At 40.0% G+C, this 21,460-nt stretch overlaps 1 protein-coding gene across 2 annotated transcripts; it reads left to right on the top strand.

The window, feature by feature from the left end:
- Positions 1–1,010: 1,010 nt before the first annotated feature.
- Positions 1,011–20,668, top strand: ttll4 (tubulin tyrosine ligase-like family, member 4). 2 transcript variants are annotated; one of them, XM_038721302.1, is made up of 21 exons: positions 1,011–1,163; positions 2,170–3,475; positions 4,093–4,585; positions 6,936–7,104; positions 7,202–7,278; positions 7,385–7,448; positions 9,401–9,519; positions 10,150–10,260; positions 10,671–10,747; positions 10,908–11,102; positions 11,607–11,689; positions 11,801–11,929; positions 12,847–12,969; positions 13,458–13,556; positions 14,889–15,023; positions 15,110–15,247; positions 15,381–15,477; positions 15,620–15,830; positions 16,382–16,449; positions 16,577–16,647; positions 17,117–20,668. In XM_038721302.1, the coding sequence occupies exons 2-21, from the start codon at positions 2,837–2,839 to the stop codon at positions 17,304–17,306; spliced, it is 3,288 nt and encodes a 1,095-aa protein (XP_038577230.1). In that variant the 5' UTR covers positions 1,011–1,163; positions 2,170–2,836; the 3' UTR covers positions 17,307–20,668. The 2 variants fall into 2 exon arrangements, with proteins under 2 accessions (XP_038577230.1, XP_038577231.1); XM_038721303.1 differs by having other exon boundaries at positions 1,024–1,159.
- Positions 20,669–21,460: the final 792 nt, after the last annotated feature.

Raw genomic sequence — 21,460 nt, forward strand, 5'->3', positions numbered from 1 at the left:
TCAAATACTTATTTGCAGCTGTATCATACAAATAAATAGTTAAAAAATCATACATTTTGATTTTTGGTTTTGTTTTTTTAGATTATGTCTCTCACAGTGGACATGCACCTACAATGACAATTTTAGACCCCTCCATGATTTCTAAGTGGGAGAACTTGCAAAATAGCAGGGTGTTCAAATACTTATTTTCCTCACTGTATATGTAGGCCTACCAGCACATGATAGCCTATCAAAAGAAATGAAATAGATAAAAAGATAACGTTGCAAAGAAGACCAAATAAAAATTAGCCCCAGGGGGGCTCCAAACTGTTTCAGGGGAGGCTCAGTGAACTGAAGTGAAAAAAAAATTACATTAGTCAAAGGAGATAGCCTAAATGTGTGTGGTTTTGTTAAAGAGAAGCTGTAGTTTTGCAGGATTTTTTGACTTGTTTCCCACCTTCCCTCTGCCAGTTCCACATTCCACAGGAAGGTTTCAGACTATGTAGTAACAACTTTGTTTTTCCATCACAAAAAAATTCTAATGTCGTTGCCATTGGTGCGTTCCAACATACCAGGGTTTATTTTCTTTTTTGTTGAAAAGAGAAGAATTACATAGACTAAATTAAATGAGGTATTAAATGCAAATATATTAAGATATAGTAGTGTAGTGTAGTCTAAAGTTAGGCTATCAAACAGGAATATTTCAAAAATCATGGCTGGTTGAGTGTCTATGAGATTAAATAACACATGCCAACTCCTTATCCTATAGACATCCAGGAATTAAGCAAAACAAAGCAAGTAACCATTTTCTCAAGCTTTTTCTGATGAGAGGCCTACAGTTACAGACTTTAAAAAGTCTTAGACTAGCTCATATAACTGAGTGGAGAGTGGTTTTTTGTTGTTGTTGTTTTGAATACTGTAAGTCCACACTTCACACCAGATGGTGGCGGTAATGCACCGATTCGTTGTATGCAAATCGCCAATAAAACTCAAAAAGAAGAAGAAGCTGCTTTTGCGCTTGCAGCAGTCGATGCGCCCTCTTGCAGCAATAGACGATCTTCGGCCATGAGGGGTCACTCGGACCTTTCAGCTAGTTGCTGCAATCTAAAGTCTAACGACCAACGTTAGCACCTCGCCAGACGAACGGAACAACATGTTTGGCGACATAACACGGGACGACGTAGGTATGTATGTGTCTGCATAAGCTAATAGCAAGGCTGTGTTTTACTGTTGACACCGGGAAATCTTCCAAAAACCCTGTGTGACAGATGTTGTCTTGGTTGTTGTTGCTAAGCTAACGTTAACGCTGCATGTCTGGACGATGCAATGGTAAACACAGACGGATATAAGAAGTTCAATTAACGTAAGTAAATTAGTAACTATTTAGCCGTCAGCCTGGTTTGAGTTAACGTTTTTATTCTTGACAAGTAACGTTAGCTACAACCGATGTGTTGTTGAGGAACGTTAGCTAAGTTAACCTTAAGCTGCGTGTCCTGGAAGCAAACACGTGAAACGAACCTTTCACATTGACAAAAGTTTGGCAAAAGTTTCAGCACATGGTGGTACAATGCCTGCTGAAAAGAGAGTTTAAAAGACGCAATTAAAGACAAATAACAAACTACTGGGAACATCTGTAAATTTAATGTATGGAGGTTAGCTTTCTTTGGTGATACAGGCTAGCTAACTCGGCATACTCACTTAGCTAACGTTAGCTAGCTCAAACACAGGGACGTTATAACTTAGCTGTCCTAAGAAATGTCATGAAATTGGCATCAACAAAGGTCCTAAACTTAAGCATCACAACACCAGCCTTTTTAGTGTAGTATTACTTATAGTTATTGTGGAAAAGAGGCTTAAATAAAGATATAAAGATACACTGGTGTGTTTGCTGTTGTATTTACTTTATCTACGTATCAATCATACAATAACATCGGGAGAGTTTTGTTAAAGGGTTAGTTACTTTCCACCACTTTATTGGTATAACATATTGCAGTGTAAGGTATTGCATTCAACATTAGAAGGGAAAGCTGTTAAAGCGTTACCAGATAACTTAAGATGGTTACAAAAATCGGTTACTGTACATTCACTAAAAATATTTTGAGTGACTTTCTTTCCATACAAGAGGGAACACTTCATGCGGAGTTATGATTCGCTTAGACTTACTCTGCCTCTTTTCTTGTGTTCTTTCAGTGGGGAAAGCTGTGAAACAATTGAGGGGAAATAAGAACTCTTCTAGGACACCGCTTTCTCCTCCAAGACTTGATACCTTCTTAAGCAGCCTAAAAGCTTACATTTCATCCCCAGAGAAACGGCTTCTGGCTGTGGTCTGCATCAACTAATGTCCTCAATGTCATTGACACAGCCTCTGTCTTGTTTTAAACTCTTGAGTGTGGTTGTTAGTTAGAGAGGGAACCACTTTACCTCAGGAAAAAAAAAAACTATGTGCCTGCCTGTCTGAGCCTCTTGTGAAGGCTTATAACCATACCAAGAGCTGAGAGGGTCCTGCTAACTTGCAGCACAGGTGCTAGGCTCAACTGCTGTCACTGCTTCTGTGGCAGCAGATATGTTTACTGATTTATCAAGAACTTGTAGTCGATCTATAGTGACCAAGAGAAAATTAACAACTCCATTCGGCTGGAGCTGACATCTCAGAAGTCATTCCTACAGAAGAACCTCTCACTGAGAAGGGAGCTACTAGGAGAACCAAGAGGTCTTTTAGGGAACAGATCCTTCCTCCAACTCAGGCTTTGGTATTGTCTCGACTGTTAATTCCTATCCTGCCTATCAATCTCCACCTAAGATATCTGCCCCTCATCTCAGCCCTTCAGAAATAGCCACAGCTTCGTTGGACGGTGAGATGCCCACCAACCAGTCCTCCCCCTGGGGTGGGGAGACGCTTCGGGCTTGCGCCAATGCAGGTAGCCCCACCACTACAGCCTCTGTCAGTACACATGCCAAGACTGTTGCGGCCACTAAAGTGCCTTTTAGTCAGACTTCCCTAGAGCTATCCAGGAGAAAGGATCAAGCCAAACCTCTCTCCTCAAATGTTGCCTCTTCTGCTTCCCGCTTGAGGCAGACATCAGTGGCTCCATGTGTGGTTTCTGACTGGGAGAATGGGGACGGGAATAAATCCAACACCCAGAGCCAATTCACCACTGTGCCAGATGTGTTTCCAAATCTACTTAATGGGATTCAAAACCCAAACCAGGGACTGGCAACAGGATTGATGAAGGCTAGTGGCAGCCTCACAGAGACCAGTGCCCCTTCCTCCTTCACCAAGAAGGAATGCCAGATTGAGTTTCATTTCCAGGTGACGGGTGCCATGCAGCAATATATGTCGCTCCAAACCTCTCAGCCTGATGATGGTTTAGCAATGAGCGGGCGACAGGCTGCCACAGGGGATGCATCGTTGGGATTAGACCCTCTTATGTCAGATTGTCAGAAAGACCAGTTCATCAAAGGACGGCCCACTCTGCAGCAAACTAACACGTTGAAGGTGAGTATTGATGATTCTCAACGTGGAAGCCACATCTGCTCAGTTAAAGTGGAACAAAAAAATAAAGTAAAAAATAAGTCTTCTATTCGGAGTTGGGTTTTAAACTCTTAAAATGAATTGCTTGTCGTAGTACAGAGTGAAAAGTGAACATAAAGATATTAAGACAGACTGACTTGCATGAGTTCCTGCTGTCCATTTAGAACTACATCTGCATCTTGGCTACCAAGTAATCAATCGCTGTATAGTGAAGAATAGCTTTTTTTCTTCTTGATTAATACAGTGGAAAATTATGGTTTCATAAAGGGCAAACCTGATAAATCACCTAGGCTGATGTATTGGTGTATAAGGCGGCATGTTAGCATTGGTAATGTGTGCTTAAACATAACTGATTATCATTTGGCTCCTGAAGCTCACATTTTAGTTAGTTAATTTTAATTAGGATTATTATTTGTTACACACATCCTTACTGGTGAACTTAGCTTTCCTCATAAAATAAATACCTTGTTTTTTTTTCTTAGGCCGTGCAATTACTGATTTTATGATGATGTTCCAGCATATGTAAGCCCACTTACTGGCTCTTTCTCCATATTTGACCTTTTGTTGTTTTGTCTTGTTAGCTTGAAGCTGCAGACTCTTCCTCCTTGCTGTCAGTGCCTCCTCTATGCCTTACTCTTTGTGAACATCAGGGGGCAGCATTAGGAAAGAATGCCTCCAGCCATGACAGCACAAAAGTAGAAATAAGAAGCACAACAAGAGAAACAACAACACCTGCAAGGAGAAGCCATTCAGCTAAACCAGCAACAAAAGGCAGTGAAACACAAAATAGTTGCTCTATAAAAACAGTTTTAAACAATCAGTTACTAGTAAGAGGTGGTCCTCAAGCAGTAGTGGCAACAACTAACAACAGCAAGCCCCAAACGATAGCATCACTAGACCTAAACAAGCAGGCCCCACAAAGTCGGTGTCCACCTGGAAGCACTTTGTCCACATGCAGAAGAATCAGTCCTCCAGCAGCCAGTCCCTTTCCAAATGGCCCCATGCCAACTATCCTCAGTGCCAGTGTCAGTGCCACTCAGGACAAGAAGCCCACACCGCTGGATGCCATCACAGGTAATCAGAATTATTGTTTCACTGTGACATTGAATGTAGCTGTCAAAGAAAACCCAGACCAACAGAATGGTTGTTGAATCTGCAGATTGGGAATCAAGAACCTCTTAACATGTTGAAGACAAGTTGAACAGAATTATTCATGAGCATACGGAGTTCTGGTAATACTGAGTTTGAACCTCCTCCAGAAACTTTGTTAATGCTGATCTTTAGAGACAGAAAGCTATTAGTCTCCTACCTGCACATCTCACTATAGTTTTGTGAGGATGTTATTATGTTAATTGGAAATATTTTAGCATTAGCTAACACACTAGTGACCAACTTGCATGTTTTTTTTGTCTTTCAGTTACAGAAGAAAATATCTAATAGACAATATTGTAGCAAATCTACTCTGTTAATAAAGTTATGAATAATAATATTCGGAAATATTATATCAGAAGCACTCGTTTTAGGGCACCACCTGAATTTCCGTTCGCCAAAGGCCTTCAGGACTCCTTAGGTATGGCTTAATAATTACACAATTCTTTACTAGTGATCAGTTAGTAATTACTTAATTAAGTTTAAACAATTGGTCTCAAATCAAAAGGTGAATCCCCTGTCCAGTGACCTGGAGCTAAACACACACACACACACACAGTTCCTGTGATTAAGTGAAAATGTATTAAAACTACAGTGAATACACAGTGAGGTTAAATATGTCAGAGAAATAAAAACAATAATGATGCAATCAATGAGAGTAATAGAGGTCAATGTGAATTTACTTGGGCTACTGTGGGAAAGAATTTCATTCTAAGGGAGTAAAAGAACTAATGAATGCAATTTATTTGATCATAACTAAGTTCGATTTGGCTAGGAGTTTCAGGACTAAAGGACATCAAGTTGGCCACAGAATGCAGAGTTTGGTTATTGTCTTACTGCTGTCGTTTTGTCCCAACGTCTGGATGGTAAAGGCTCACTGTCGGCTTGGCTCGTTCATTATGTTCAGGGGCCTCCGTGGCTTGGCATGCCACATGGCCTCTCGAGTGGATTTTTGGGCCCATGAGGTTATCATATAGTACTTTGGCTGGCTGGTGGTTGCGGAAAAACTCATGCAGTGAACGCGTGGGAGTAAGTAAGTTGCTGTGAGATGAAAGAAAACTTCGGTTCTCGGAGATTCTGGACCGGACCTCTTGGGTGTTGGACGCTGCTAGGAGCGAGACGCCAGGATAGTAGGGGGAGCTCACACCGTTGTGTTTTTGTCTCCTGGGGCGTGTCTCCAGGAGGAGGACTTTAGAGTCTCCTGAGATTTCTGTGTCTTAACTTTAATAAGGTTAAAAGTCTATTTGTGTGTGTTTTAATCAAATACCTTTCCACAATCAACTCTTAAATGTCACAGTTATAAAGTTCTTAGTTTTAAGCATTTATATAAATGAAAATAAAACAAAACAAAAGCTAGCGTGTGAATTGTTCTTAATCAGAAAACTGTTGGCTTTACATGACACCATTTATAATATAGTAGGCGTAAGAACAGCTTGACTACATACTACTTTACCTAAGGAGATAAGTATTTGAAAGCATTTAAACATGGTATCCGTTAAACAATGACACAGTTCGTAATAGATAGACTTTCTCCTTATACATGAATAAGTATAGTCTAACAATGGCATGTTATACTTTTGTCTTCTGGGGGACACTGGTTTCAGGAGAGGACCTGGAAATCACTCTGACTACTTCAGAAATGGTTATTTAACTTTTTAAATTCAATTCTTGGCTCAGGAGCTGGGAAAATTGATTATTTAACACATGATAATATTTCTGTACCATATAATATCTAAAAGTATGTAAAAAGGGCTGAAACAAAGCATTAGATAAACATAGAACACAGGCAGGAATGTAAATGAGCCTCAGGAGAATGAAAAGCACTTTAAATTAACTTTCTTTGTGGTTCCTTCTTCTAACAAGAACAACATGGTAATAAAACTACTCAAAATTGAAGTGGAGAACTACTAAATAACTGTTAAAGATTATTTAGCTAAACAGCAACAGAAGAAGTTATAAGGAGACAGCATCCTTCGTTCACACCTAGTAATTTGAATCTGTTCTTTCTCTGGCTTTTGGCACATCGGCGTGAAAAGGAGGGGGCATGTTAAGAGTTTCATGAGCTCTGTCCAATGAGGTCCTGACAGCCTGGTTAAGGGTGAGGTTAGTCTGGACAAGGTTAATATGTAACAGTCATGTATAGAGTCTGTTATCTTAACTTCACCAGAGGAAAGACACGTGATTCGTGTATTCAGTTCATAGGTATCTAGCATGAAAACAGAAATCGACCATTACATACATGCTGTACGCTGTATGACTGTTCTTTCCCTCATAGATGTGGCCTCCTGTCCTGCAGGAGCCTTGATGGGCTCCATGACCACTCAGATCTCCGCAATCCACCTCACCAGGCAGGGACAGCCTGCCTCCAAGTCATCTTCATCTCCATTCCCTTCCTCCCCCTCACTTATGGAGGAGTGTCAGGTTGGAGAGACTCAGCTTTCAGGGTGAGCAAAAGCAAATTGCTTCTCAATCAATAGATGTAGTTCTGTTTTGTTTTTTTTACTCCTCCTCCTAATTTCACCTTGTATTAATTGTTTCCAGCCAGGAGTGTGTTATGCAGGTGGATGGAGTTGAGGAGGAGCTGCCTGATGAGCTGGAAAATGCCTGCAGTGACGATGGTAAGATATTAAACTACACACGTCATCACACTCGAGCTGCTTTCAGTCATTTAGCACTATTGGTGATTGTTAACTGCTAATTTGAGTTGCCTTCTGTTGTCTTCAGATGATTCAGATTGTTCGTCCATCAATGGCACCTCATCCACAGCATCCTTTGGTCTTCTTTCTGGGTAAGACACACGCGAACCACACACCCATACACTTTATTTATTTATGTTGACATTTAAGAACATAAACACTGACTGATGCAAACTCTGTGCTTTTGGAGCTTTTTTTCTGGACGCTCGCCCCCCTCATGTATGCCTAGAGAAGTATAATCACTGTCAACACCTGTTTAAAGCGGTCTTTAAAGCCCCACTGGGTTTCATTATGGCCACATAAATAACCGGTGAATCAATAATTTAAAAAGATGATTTTCGTTAGGTAGGTAGTTTTTAACCATTTAACAGACAATTGCTTGTGGTGTTAAACCCATTTTATGAGTTTGAAAAGATGATTTTTACCCGAAGAGAACCACAAGTTTTTATTTTTCATCAACGTCTTATGGAACAAAATGTCAGTGTCCTTTCCTTGGACCGCCATACATCTAAGCCTTGTTTCTAATTGGTCTCCGAAAATGCCATAAAACGTATATCATCATATCACCATCCGAGCCTGTGGACTCTTTCTCTCTCTTTCATTCTCTCCCACTGCATTGTTTAAAGAGGCTGAAAGCAGCAGAGCGTGGTGGAAAGGTCTGCTGCATTGTGTATATTATTGTTCTCCACTGTGATGGCCTCAACAGTGGAACTCCCTACCAAAGACTCGGAGCTGATTCTCTGCTAAAACAGCCTGGATAGGGACCACTATTGTCGTCTTTTTCTTTTTTCCCCCCAACCAGCTGATTTGTTTGTGCTGATTTACGTACATCCCAACATCCTCCCACCTTTTCCTGATGGCTATAGCTTTCCTGTATGTATGGTGTAGTGTTAAGTTAGCCTAGTCTAGCTGTAATGCCATCGTGTTCCTGTCGGTGGTGGAAGGAATTTTGTTTTTTTTTAAGAGAAACTATTTAGAAGAGGATATCATCCCCTGTTACTTCATCCATCTGTTTTTGCCATCCTTGCTTCTTTGCCTATATGACTGTCATGTGAGTGTTTTTTTTCCTTTAGTGTGTAAATTCTCATTATTTTGTGTTGATCTGATTTGGTGTTATGTTGAGGGGGAAAAAAGAGCTCAGGAATCTGCTATTGTTGGACTTAACTTGCAACTGGCTGTTTTAGGAAAAACTAGAGCAGCACTAGTGTTATTTTGTTAAATGTGTATATATAAATGTAATATATGATTCCAGACACGAAATACAGCAATTTATGTGTTCCTGTTAATGTTGAGCCATCATTGGATCTCCACTGGCAAAAGTCTCTGTGAATAGTGGTATTAAAATCTAAAATGTGGGAATATAAATTTTAGTAGATCAAAAAGTCACTTTCTAGAAGGTCTCCTTTGTGTTTCAGCTCAAAATGTACTTGTACTCTCTGTGTGATGTCTCTGACCCCAAATTCACACATGCATCATGTTACCAGTGCATAGTGCAAACGATCATCCATCCTGTCCACACTCGTATTGTGTTACAAACTAGAGTGGTGACCGGATGCCAGCTTCTGTTAGTTAGTGGTCGGTGAACGTAACTCGAGCTGCATTACTTTTAAATTTTGTTGTGAGACTGCAATTTGCTCGTTTAATATTAACAAGCAAATCAGAGGTGCGGCGCTGACAGGACCGTCTTCAGCAGCAAAACTCGGCAAAACAATCAATATAGATGGGAGGTTACGTGTTTACAACTTACAGAAAGTAAATGTGTTATTTGAATGTCTCTCTATAGACTTTGGGCTTAAACTAAACAGTTGTAAGATGTCGTTTCTTGATGCAAGTTTCTCAGTCAAATGCTTCATAAAATGTTGTATAAATGGATTGTCTTTAGTGGGATATAAACCAAATTTGTCATTATATGAATATTTGCTGAGTTCTCTTGATCAATCACATGCAACTTCTCCCTTTTTGATATAAACAATATAGTACTGTTATGGTGTTGGTGTAGATGTGATTAATCTGTTTGCCTTTACTCTTTCTTTCTTTCTCTCAGTGTTGAGGAGGCGATGTCGTTGGGTGCCGAAGATGATCGAGAGGAGAGGCCAGCTTTGGTTCCCAGTTTGTTCCCCTTCATTCCTCCAACACTCTACTTCAGCACCGCCAGTGAGAAAGGTCAGGACGAGCATATCTGCTGTATGAAACTGACAGTAGCTGTAACAGTAGGCAAAGTGAACTGAGGCTTGGAGAGTTAATCACTGACAGGATGTCATGTTTGAAGATTGCAAGCCCAAGCAGACAAAAACAGGGAAAGTCTTAACTATCCAAGGTGGGTTAAAATCAAGGGCAGCTGGACTTGTTTGACGATCCTCTAAGATGTTTTGCCTCTTGGATTCAAACAATTCCAGCTGCCCTTGATTTTTAACCCCAAAACTGTTTCCAAGAGTGTGACAGGAGAGTATGTGTTTTAAAAAAATTTTATAAGTTATTCAGCTAAAACCACCAAAATAAAACAGTGACTAGCTGAGTTCAAACCATCTTTGGCTATAAAATAATAAAGTCAGATTTTGGTTACTACGCTAATCCTCTGGTTAATGCTGGTTCATCTGAGAAAAGGTAGAAGGTTAAGGGTGTTGTGTTTATCATATATTATTTAATCCAGTTTTATTTACATATTGATTGTGGGTGCTGTGAACTGTTTCGATATATGCATCATGCCTGTAGTCTGTGTAGACATAATGTGTAGCAGTTTTAGAAACATCTGGTCATAAATTACAAACAGCTTCTGTGTCGTGTGCTCTGCAGTGGAACTGCTGCCTGCAGAACAAAGACGACTGTTAAAATGGAAGATGAGCAACGTCACTCCAAATATTGTCAAACACACTGTCGGCAGGTCCCACTTCAAAGTCACCAAGAGTAAGTCATCACATTTGCACCACATAATTCAGAAATACTTAAATCATAGACAGGATGTCATCCCGTCTGCTAGATCTGCTAAACTAATCAGTGTGGATTAAATCTTTAAGGATCAACACCTATGCCAGGGGTTCTCAAACTTTGATCTGTGATACTCCACTTCAGAAGCTGAAAAAAGTTAATTACCCCACCTTAGCAAAAGCCTATTTCATTTTTATGTCATTAACATTTACGATTTGAAATAAACAAAAACATTAATTCAGGTTAGCAAAATAGCCTTGCTAGCATCGGAGCACTTATGTTACCACATGAATCATATTCATGCAACTGCTGCTCAACAATAATAAATAACTGTTAATTGTCCTGGATGAGCCAAATCCGTTGTTCCAAATGTTCTTTTGTTCATATAGAAAGCCATGACTGGTTGGGCTGCTGGGGACACCACATGAAGTCTCTTGGTTTCAAGGCCCTTGGAGAGCATCAGAAGGTGAGAAACTGTAGATTCACGATTCATTTCCACCTTGTGCTCCCAGAAAGCTTTAATTTAAACCAACTTTTACGAAGGTGAAATCATCAAATTACCTTTTTTAGGTCTTCTGTCCAGAATTCCACTTATCTTGGATGTGTTTGTGTTTCTCTGGTCCTAGTTGAACCACTTCCCGGGAACATTTCAGATTGGCCGAAAGGACCGGCTGTGGAGGAACCTGTCCAAGATGCAGGTTCGCTTTGGCAAACAAGAGTTCAGCTTTTTCCCCCGCACCTTCATCCTTCCTCAGGACATCAAGCTGCTCCGCAAGGCCTGGGAGGACGCTGGTTCCAGACAGAAATGGATCGTCAAACCTGTATGTTCTCCCAGTATATAATCATTTTTTCAGTTTACTTTTAACTGTATCAAAGCTGTGAAGGCAAGTCAGTCTCAAAACACAGGGGAAAAAAACACTCAAATACTAATTGTTGCCTGTTTTTTGTAACTAATTGGAAAGTGTAATGCTCCCAAACTGTAGATCTAAATGGCTAATTTGTGTTTGCCATTCGGAGGCAGCAACACCACAAGACTGACCTGGCTAAACAGACGAAACACACTATTGTGCTACAGCTAACAGACAGCTGATGCACTTTCCTTGTGCTCTAGGATTTCTGTTGCGTTTGTACTATTTTGATAGTAATTGTTTGGGTCACATGGCGTACCTGACTGAGGAAGTCGCATACCAAACGTCCTGTACCTGTAACAGTTGAGGATGATGCACACAGTTACACCGCTAAAGAAAATGTGTTTCTTTCTATTATTAGGTAACTGTTTTATTTAGTTTTTTTCTTAATTCTCTTTCTATTCCCATCTCTAATAGCCTGCGTCAGCCAGAGGAATAGGTATCCAGGTCATTCACAAATGGAGCCAGATGCCCCGCAAGAGACCGCTACTGGTCCAGAAGTAAGTAGACTAGAATGATAATGGTTTGAAAGTTAGTAGCCCACAGCACCTTTTCCTGTTCCTGACACTACATTATTCATGAGGATAAAACATTCTGGTCGTGTTTTGCAGGTACCTTCACAAGCCCTACCTCATCAGCGGTAATAAGTTTGACCTGCGGATTTACGTTTATGTGACATCCTACGACCCGCTGAAAATTTACATCTTCTCTGATGGACTGGTTCGATTCGCCAGCTGCAAGTCAGTTTATATCACATCTACCACAGTGACTAGGCAACTAAGGCCACATTTACACTACTCTGTTTTAGTTTACAAACGGGGAATTAAAACAAATACGATCTCCTTCCACACTGTCTACATTAAAATGACTGAAAACGCAATAGCCAGTGCCCGTTCAGGTACACTGGGTATGCGCGTGCCGGTGTAAACATGAAGCAGATGCAGTCTGTTACGTAGTTACAGAAGATTTGACCAAAGAATAAATAAATACAGATTAAGCATCAGACCAGGGTATTTTTTTTCATGTTCCAATAACGAGCTGGGACTGTTACTGAATGTAATACGGGAGTGTGGCGGCAGAAAACAGACTGGGAGTCGTCACAAAGGAAACGGCGCCATGCACAGTACAAGTGTAGGCAGCGAAGTGTAATTTGCACGGTACATAATATTTTAATAAAAATACCATGTCAAAAACTTGGTCAGTAGCATCGTGTTTCTGCTTTGCAAGACCAAATCAGAGAGCCGAGCGTGAGCAGCTGCATCATCGTTTCTAAAGTCCTCCGTTTTTGCCCGTCTTCACTAAAATGCCCTCCAGAGTTTTGAAATGCAAAACGGGGTCGGCAGCGTTTCCAAACTTCGTCGTCTTAGTCTGGATGGGAGGTGCAAACGTAGCAAATAGTCTCCATTTTAATTCGAAAACGCAGTAGTGTGGATGGGGCCTAATACTGTAGATTAATTAATGTAAAATGGAACATAAATGATCTCCATTGTGAAAGTCTGTCATTTAAATAGGAAAAAAACCCAGTAAAGTGTGTGTGTTTATAAATACAAATATAATATATGATTTGTGACACTTTAAATAAGATGTCAGGCTTGCAAAAAGCTGATGACGGAGGTCATATTTGATTTAATTCCACATCTATGTTTCTCCTCTTTAGGTATTCGTCTTCCATGAAGACTCTGGGTAACAAGTTCATGCACCTGACCAACTACAGTGTCAACAAGAAGAACTCCGAATACCAAACAAACAGCGATGACAAGGCCTGCCAGGGACACAAATGGTAACAGAAAGACAAAATAAAGAAAGAGGTTTATGTTTGAATCAATGAAACAAAGACAGGGAAGGTGATCATTTTAAGAGCTGAAAGCAGGGAATGAGGGAGGAAGAGGAAGTATAAAAGAAGTAGGGGTAAAGGAGTGGAAGGAAGGGGGGTGGGGGTGTGGGGGTGAGACAGGTGGAAGGGAGGACAAAGGGCACAGCCTGACTAAATATGGCCTGGCCAACACTTGGCACAAGAAGAGATTGGAATTTGGAGGACAGAAAGGATGAATTAGAATTATTGGATTCTGTCTTTTTGAGTCCTTACTCCAGAGTTTAAGTAAACCATCGACTAAAATTCTACATTCAAAGAAGGTTCCTCTCCTAGACATGTTTCTAAAGTGGAACTCGGATCTGTGACACCTCTTTGCTACTATTATTGTTATGGTGTCTGAGCGTATGTGTTCCCCTTCGCCAACAAAGTGTGAGTTTGAATGTGTGTGTTTTCAGGGCTTTGAAGGCCTTGTGGCAGTATCTTGGTTCTAAGGGAGTCAACACCACTCTGATCTGGGAGAAGATTAAAGACATTGTGATCAAAACCATCATTGCGTAAGTTCACCCATTCATTCAGTCACTGGCTGAAGATCTGCAGGGCAAATATATTTTTATTTATTTTATATAAAACTTTAAGTGAAGTGTTTATTGATGTTGCTTTTGCATCATGTCCTAAAGCACTAGATTCACTTTTTTTTACAGAATGTCAATTGTTACTAATACAACCTGGTTCTTTTCACTTTTGTACTTTCAAATTTTGTACTTTTAAATATTGCATGGCATAGATGACTGGCAACCTGTTTTCAAAGTGTAGATAGATAGATAGATAGATATAAAGTACCTTACAAATGCATTACATGCTGCAAAAATAATACGTTAAAATAGTTTTTAGACAGTGCCATTAATTATCTTGTATCACTGCAGATACACAGTGACAGATTAGACAAGAACAATATAAGCAACATTTTCATTGTTTTGCATTTCAGACTTTCATTCGGAAATAAAATATAAAATATTATCTCATCTCATTCTTGTGAACCCAATATCGTGTATTATCTTATCTCAAGAGCCAAGTGTACCGTTACACTCCCACTCTTTGGTGATCGAGTGAACCCTTCTCATTGACCAATTAGTTTATTATCTCCAGACTAGAGCCCGACCGATATGGGTTTTTGGGGGCCGATGCCGATATTAAGTGAAAAAGAGCCGATTTATGAGCCGATATTTTGATTTTAAGAATGATTTGGATAGTAGACCCCTTTACTGTATAAACTACACTTAGAACAGGCCGATATTGAAAGCTGGTATGTGTGGGGGCTATAAAACCTTTTCCTAAATGATTTCATTGATAAAATCAATTACACTCTCAAAAAGTGAAAATTGTAAACAATTGCGCGTCAATAAATATTTGCTGCTGGAAGGTGCAAATTTTCTAGGATACAGTGAGCTGCTGTTGAATGCATCTAAAGTGCAATTTATACTTGTGCATCAAATCGACGGCGTAGTCTCTGCGTAGCCCCCTACCCTACGCCGTGCACCTCCTCAAAAATGTAACGACACGTGGAGGCGACGCGGACCGTAAGCACTGGGATTGGTCGGCTGGATGGCTTCCCAATAAAATGCTGCAGTCCTTGCGGTCACTTGAGGGAAAAAATTGAGTCATTTACATTTTGCATGCTGTAATGAATCTCAGGTTCCTTTTGAGTCAATGTGTTTTTGACAATTCCTTAACGAACAAATCTGAGTAATATTATTTTATTCTGGGTGTAGAAGAAAAGGTAGTGTCAGGAAAGTCTGTGAAATGCTGGAGTGATGAAAGAGAAAAGTCAGTTTGAAATAATGATATAATAATGGTTATGAAATAAGCTATCTCCTTCCTGTTATCAGGTCAGAACCGTACGTCAACAGTCTGCTGAAGATGCACCTTCGGACACCTTACAGCTGCCATGAGCTGTTTGGATTTGACATTATGCTGGATGAGAAACTCAAACCCTGGATCCTGGAGGTCAACATATCACCAAGGTAACATTCACACGGAGAGACACTTACTTAAAACACACATACAAGTTTTCAAACTAGATTTTGTAACTGTTGTGTTTCTGGCCCAGCCTCCATTCCAACACAGCGCTGGATGTTTCCATTAAAGGTCAGATGATCAGAGACCTCCTGAACCTGGCTGGCTTTCGTATACCTCAGAGAGAAGATGTGGTCGCCCCCTGCAGTAGCTCCTCCAGCTCTACCAGCAGGTAGGGAGGTGATACTACACCGTACAGGCTATTGTTAGAATCACACCATCTACACGAGGGGGTCCTGTAACTGAGAGGAACTCAGAGAAGACTTTAAAGTTGAATCAACACCTCTGACTGTGTGTGTGTGTAGCCTGTGTGGCGGGAACAGGGAGAGAACCAAACCAGATCTGTCTGCTGATGAGAGGGTGAAACGGGCCTTTTACCTCACACAGCGATATGCAGACCAGGTCAGTGAATACAAACACAAATAAAACATTTGGACCAAGTAAGTAGTAGTTTATTCAACTAAGTGTAAATCCAATCCAATCCAAGGTGGGTTAAATCAACAGCCAACAATTACAACTTTGTCTCCTTCCTTCTGCCTCTCAGGACCTCCTCTCTTCAGTGTTGGATGTCTTAACTCCAGAGGACGTTCACGTGCTAGCAGAGAGTGAAGACGAGCTGAATCGTCTCGGAGAGTTTGAGCGAGTTTTCCCATCCCCGTCATCATCTCGCTACCTCCGCTTTTTCGAGTGTCCAAGATACCTCAACATCCTGCTGGACCAGTGGGAGCAGAGGTACTGGAACAACAGGGCAAAAGGTATGTGAGCAATTTCACAATAAAACTCTCAGTGGTGTTGATTTATTAAGGATTTGCTCTGCTTTTTTAGACCTTAATGAGACGGATTGTTTATCTATATTTACTTTGGTGCTGCGCTGAAGTTAAAATAGCAGAATTGATGCACATTGAGAATTGTTTGTGTGGGTTAATGTAATATTTAATTAGAGGTCCTCCGATCAGGATTTTTTGGGCCACATTTTAGCTGCCATTGAAAATTTTCTGGCGAGTATTGCATCATCTGATCAGCTTTTCTCATCGGCCTTTTTAGGGACCACCGTTCAAACTAGTTAAAGCCATTATCGGCCGATTATGATCGGTGACCGATCGATCGGAGCACCCTTATATTTAATGTAAGGCTTTTGTAGATGCAATATATGGGGAAAATATGTGCAAATTCATACAAATTACCACTAAAAGTGATTTGTCATTGCTGGTCGATCACTGTATCCAAGGCAGCACACAGGGCAGATTAAACACTGAAACTGCTGAGAGAGTAAATCCAGATTTGATGGATTATGTTTTATGTGCAGGTATCAGTCTGCTGAGGACTCTCTGTCAGAAAGGAGTTCATCTGGGGACTGATGACCCTGCTCACATGGTGAGGAACTGTTGAAAGACTAAATTAATTTGTCTGAATAAATGATGAAGGTGATATTTTTTTGTAATCAGAAAATCCGTGGGTTTTTTCTCTGTTGTTGTTGTGTCTTTGTTGTGTGACTTCTTAGTGGTCCAAGTGTAGCTACATCTCAAGGTTTGAACCCCACAGACAAGACCTTGTCAGCCCATCCAGATCCAGGTACATGCATGCTCTTACACACACAGCATAAAAATAAATGTCAGGAATACACCAATACTACTTTCTTAACCCTAACAGATGCAAAGAGCAAAATATTAAACAGATATTACTGGTGATGATCCATTTAATAATATTATATGAATATGGATGTGCTTCATGAAATCTTCTTGGATCATCCTAGTGTGTGTAAAATCAGATTAATAAAATAAAGAAACTATTGTGTTCATTTACTTTCAGCTGTCTTAAGTAAACAAAACCTCACTTTGGTGTGTATTTAATTAGCCTATAAAAAGCATTAAAAAACCATCTTCATGTTTATTGAAATAACTGACGGTTATACCGTTATTTTACAATTTGCCACATGCTGAAATAAATTGAAGTATTTTAGAGTGGGTTAGGATTTATTACACACTACATGTTAAATTAACCAGATGATCTTCATGCTGCCCTCTCCTGTCTTGTTCTCCAGGGTAGTGGTCAGCCTTCAGCACCATTCCCATCACGATAACCATGACGACGCTTCAGACAGGGATGATGCTTCGGTCTTCAGCCTGCCCGTGTCGCCAAGTCCTGGATCAAGTGTCGCCAGCAGTGCCTGTGCAAGCCCTCAGCCCAGCCCGGCCCAGAGCCTGCCGCTTCAACAGTTTGCTCCACTCTGAGACTTGGTTTGCTAACACTGTGTTCAGACACAAAGCTCATGGTCTAGGACTTAGCCCTTACCTCCTTTAACATCCTTCTATTGACCTCTCATGTCTAGTAGTTCTGAAATCCTGGATGAGAAATGTATTTAGAACCACTGTATAAGTTTGAAGCTCTTAACACTGTACAGGGGAGAGGATTTTGGTCTTTAACAGAATTGTAGTTGGTAGTCAGTTCATGGCGACTCATCCTTTCTAGTCTTGAGGTAACCTCCAGTGTTTTTATGTTTTCGCCAATTTACTACAAATCAATAATATGCCTATTGTCCAACTTGAGGTCAAATTGTATTCTGAGCTTCTGAGCAGCCAGTGATTTCCACTGATTTCTTTTGAAAATTGTCCTGCAGAGACATGCTGAGGATGCATAATCCATCACAGTGAGCTTTATGTCTATTCAGTTTTTAAAAAATGTGTGTTGTTATATGGCACTGCATGACATTCAGCTCAATAAGATTATAAGTACATTGACTGAATGGAGAACTGTACACAGAAGCTCTAGCAAAACAAAATGCAGTGGTCCAGCCAAAAAGCTGTTCTTTGCTTAATGCAGAGTCATCTGCCAAGGCGATGCATTAGCCAATCAAGCACAGGCTAGCTACACGCCTGGTAGATACTGTGTTATTCTGCGTTTTACCCCGTGATTGTTCTGACTGAGGATTAAATAATGTTCTGCGAGTTTTCTCGTAGTATTATACTTGACAGTGCAGTGTTTGGCTTTGGATAAGTATTTAAACTAATGCGTGTATTACTAAACAAGACGGTACTTCATCTTCTCACTGGCACCTGAAGTCAACACAGCCCCTGTGGTGGTGAATGCCCGCTAAGAACAAGATGTTCAGGTCCCATCTTGCTACACATGTTGGTCCTCACTGGCCTTTTGTACCAAACTTAAACTGTGAATGAGACATACTGGACTTCCTCACAACCATTAAAGTATTGTTTTCATAGGGTGTTGTGAATTTTACGCACTCAGAATAGCGAAGAAAAGTCAATACTACCTTACAGAGCACAGTGGCCCAGAGTTGTGATGATAAATAACGACACAATACCGTGATTTCTCTGTCTTTATTCTAAGACTGTTGTTGGTATGGTGTTAAGAGGATTGTTGAACAACTGATCCCACAAGTGTAAGATTCCTAGTCTTATAGCCCCTTTGTGTGAGTGTTCATGTGGAAAAGAGGTGAGGAAAAAAGGGCTCTTGGTAGACAAAGGAAGGGAGGGAATGGGGAGTAGCGGCAGAAAAAGACTATTATGATCTGACCACACTTTGTGTGGTGTGTTGAGATCGCTGCAACTTATTTAAAATGTCTATAAAGTGTTAGTACTTGATTTTGATTTTCACTGGTTGATGGTGTTGCTGGTGTGTTTCACAAAACCTCATTTTGATTAATGATTTGCAGGATGTTAGCGATTCTTGAAGATTACTCAGTCTGACAGGCGGGTTGGTAGACAAAAAAAGGTTTATTACTACAAACTACTACCTTTTTATAATTTCCACTGTCATATTGATGTCACTTCATAACAGCAGGCTAATTTGACTTTTAAAAAGGGCTTTCATTTCTGTGTGACGATTTCTTGCACACAAATTATAATATATATTTATTGAAAGCTGCCAAATCCAAGTCCAGCACCAGAATGTAACCTTGCAGAACCAAGTGTGTGTTAACTGAAACGTTTTAAACACGTTTCCTTTTAAAGTTTTAAAAGTACCTCAAACTCATTAACACTGAGTTGAGCGGTTAGAAACGGAGTGCTGGTTTGGTATTTTCTTTTGAGGGCAACCAGTTTAAGATTTCTTATGTTTCCTCAGGGGAAAGTATCTTAGGAAGTATCTTAATTCAAAAATATATATCTACTGTGAGGACACTTTCAGAAAAGTAACATAAAACTACTTGAAGAGCTGGTTATAGATGAGAAAAGTGTACCTGTCTTACCTACACTGATATTTGAAATCCTCCAAAGTCATTATGACGTCCTGTTTTATATTCTGGAGGACATTATTTGAAAAGTTATTCCTGCTCCCAGAAGTTACAAGAAAAAGTGTGGAAGCTAACTTTGTTTTACAGATGAATTTAATTATGCAATTTACTAACGGATGCCAAACTGCTGTGCAGTGTCAGTATGTAGCGGACATTTATATCTCAATGCAAGCTTTTATTATCACTTAATTATTAGACGTGAAATAGAACAACAAGTAAGAATATAAATGTAGTAAAATGCTAATTTTGACAAAGGTCATTGCATTTAAACAAAATGGGAAGTGATATGGAGCACAGTGTGGCATTTGAAGGCTTTTCCCTGGTTTACAGAGCTCTGTCTGATCTAGACTGATCAGATTAACTAAATGCTCTTCATGGAGCTTCTCAAAGCACACACTAAGGGCTCATACACACACACACACACACACACACACACACACACACACACACACACACACACACACACACAGAAGTACTTTTTCTGTATTCAATTCTGTATTCAATATTTTTAAGATTTGATTAATTATTTAGTCTATAACATTCTAGTATATAATGTGGAAATAAAGGCCATCAGTCTTCCAGAGCTGAAGGAGTTGTCTTCAAACAGTCAAGTTCAATTATAGAAATCCATAATGAAATGAAAACTGATTCAGAACATCTTCAGATATGAGAAGCTGGTACCAGTGAATGTTTAGTATAAATCACTTCAGCAGTTAGCTGTCTGTAAAACCTTTTTGTTGATTTTAATAAACAGGAAATTAATCATATTAATTAATCAAATAATAGTTAAGCTCTTGAACGTGAATCACCTGTCATGCCATGACTGGCAAGAGATTTGGAAAAACTTCTGCATTCACGCTTACTTTTTAATTTGCGTCAGTTGTTTCTCCTCCCATCTCCGCCTCGTCACAAACCTACAGTATCCTCTTCAGTTCAGCTTTCATTTGTGTCTGAACTGGGTCTCACACATTAGTAGCCTAGCATCTCCCATGCACCATAAAGTCGGGATCAACAGACCATTACGGGTAGTATTGTATATTTTGCTTATTCACAATACGACAAATTAAATATTTTACCTAAAATGTACATGTAAACATACAAAGCCACCAGTGAAGCTTCTCTTCAATGAGTAGGAGGGGCTCTATGGGCCCTTGAGGCATAAAATCAATTTTTATATATATATAGACAGATGTATAAAACTAAATAACACTGCATTTGAAGTTTTTAACATAAGAGAAATGTTATAACTAAGTGGAGATGATATTGTTTACTAACATGTTAAAGGGTTGTATGAATTGCTCAGGATGACAATTTTAAAATAAAAGTTATTTGTGGTACAAGTGTCATGATTGGGTATTTGTCTGGTGGACTAAACAAATTATTTTCAGTTTTTTTTGTCTTGTTTTTTTTGGGGGGGGGGGGGGGGTATTTGATGGCGATCACAAGAACAGAGGAACACATTTATAAAATGCCCTGCAGTGACATTAAATGTAAATTTTTGAATTTAATAAATCAAATTGTCATTGCCTTATTGTCAATGGGCTCAAAACTCACTTAGACGTGAAGCACACGCCTGTTTTCTCCGTTGCTTGCATCAGCCACTATTCTGCTTTTAATGTGAGGTCTCCGGGTCAGATTCAGCTCTGTGCGCGCTCCCGAGCCTCTCTCGTGTAACAGCGACAACACGGTAGCTAATGACATGCAGTCCACTAACACCATAAAACAACTGGCTCACAGCAAAACACAGGCTCCACGTAAGGATATAAAACAACAAAGGTTTATGTGCTGAAGCCCATCAGACCAAACAGGTTCAGATGATGTCGAGTAAGAACAAAGTGAGCATTAGTAAAGCTGGAGAAACAGAGAAAGTCACGTTAGCTCGCAGGCCGAGCAGTTGCTAATGTCCTGTGCAAAGTTATATCGCTTTCACATTACTTCACCAACTAATGCAACCCGTGTTACTTTCAAAGCCTGCAAGAAATGATGTAATGGTAAAAAGCTAATGTGGAGCGATTTGTTTACTATCCTATTGTAATGCAGCCAGCTAATGCTACATTAGCCCCGACCTGCCGCTGTTTGCTTCATAACGTTCAATTTAGATTTATTGCCTTTTACCGATACACAGCTTCTCCACCT

Source organism: Micropterus salmoides, unplaced genomic scaffold (assembly GCF_014851395.1).
Source record: "Micropterus salmoides isolate LMB-PRFRI ecotype aquatic unplaced genomic scaffold, ASM1485139v1 Ms_hic_scaffold_15, whole genome shotgun sequence".
Classification (NCBI taxonomy): domain Eukaryota; kingdom Metazoa; phylum Chordata; class Actinopteri; order Centrarchiformes; family Centrarchidae; genus Micropterus; species Micropterus salmoides.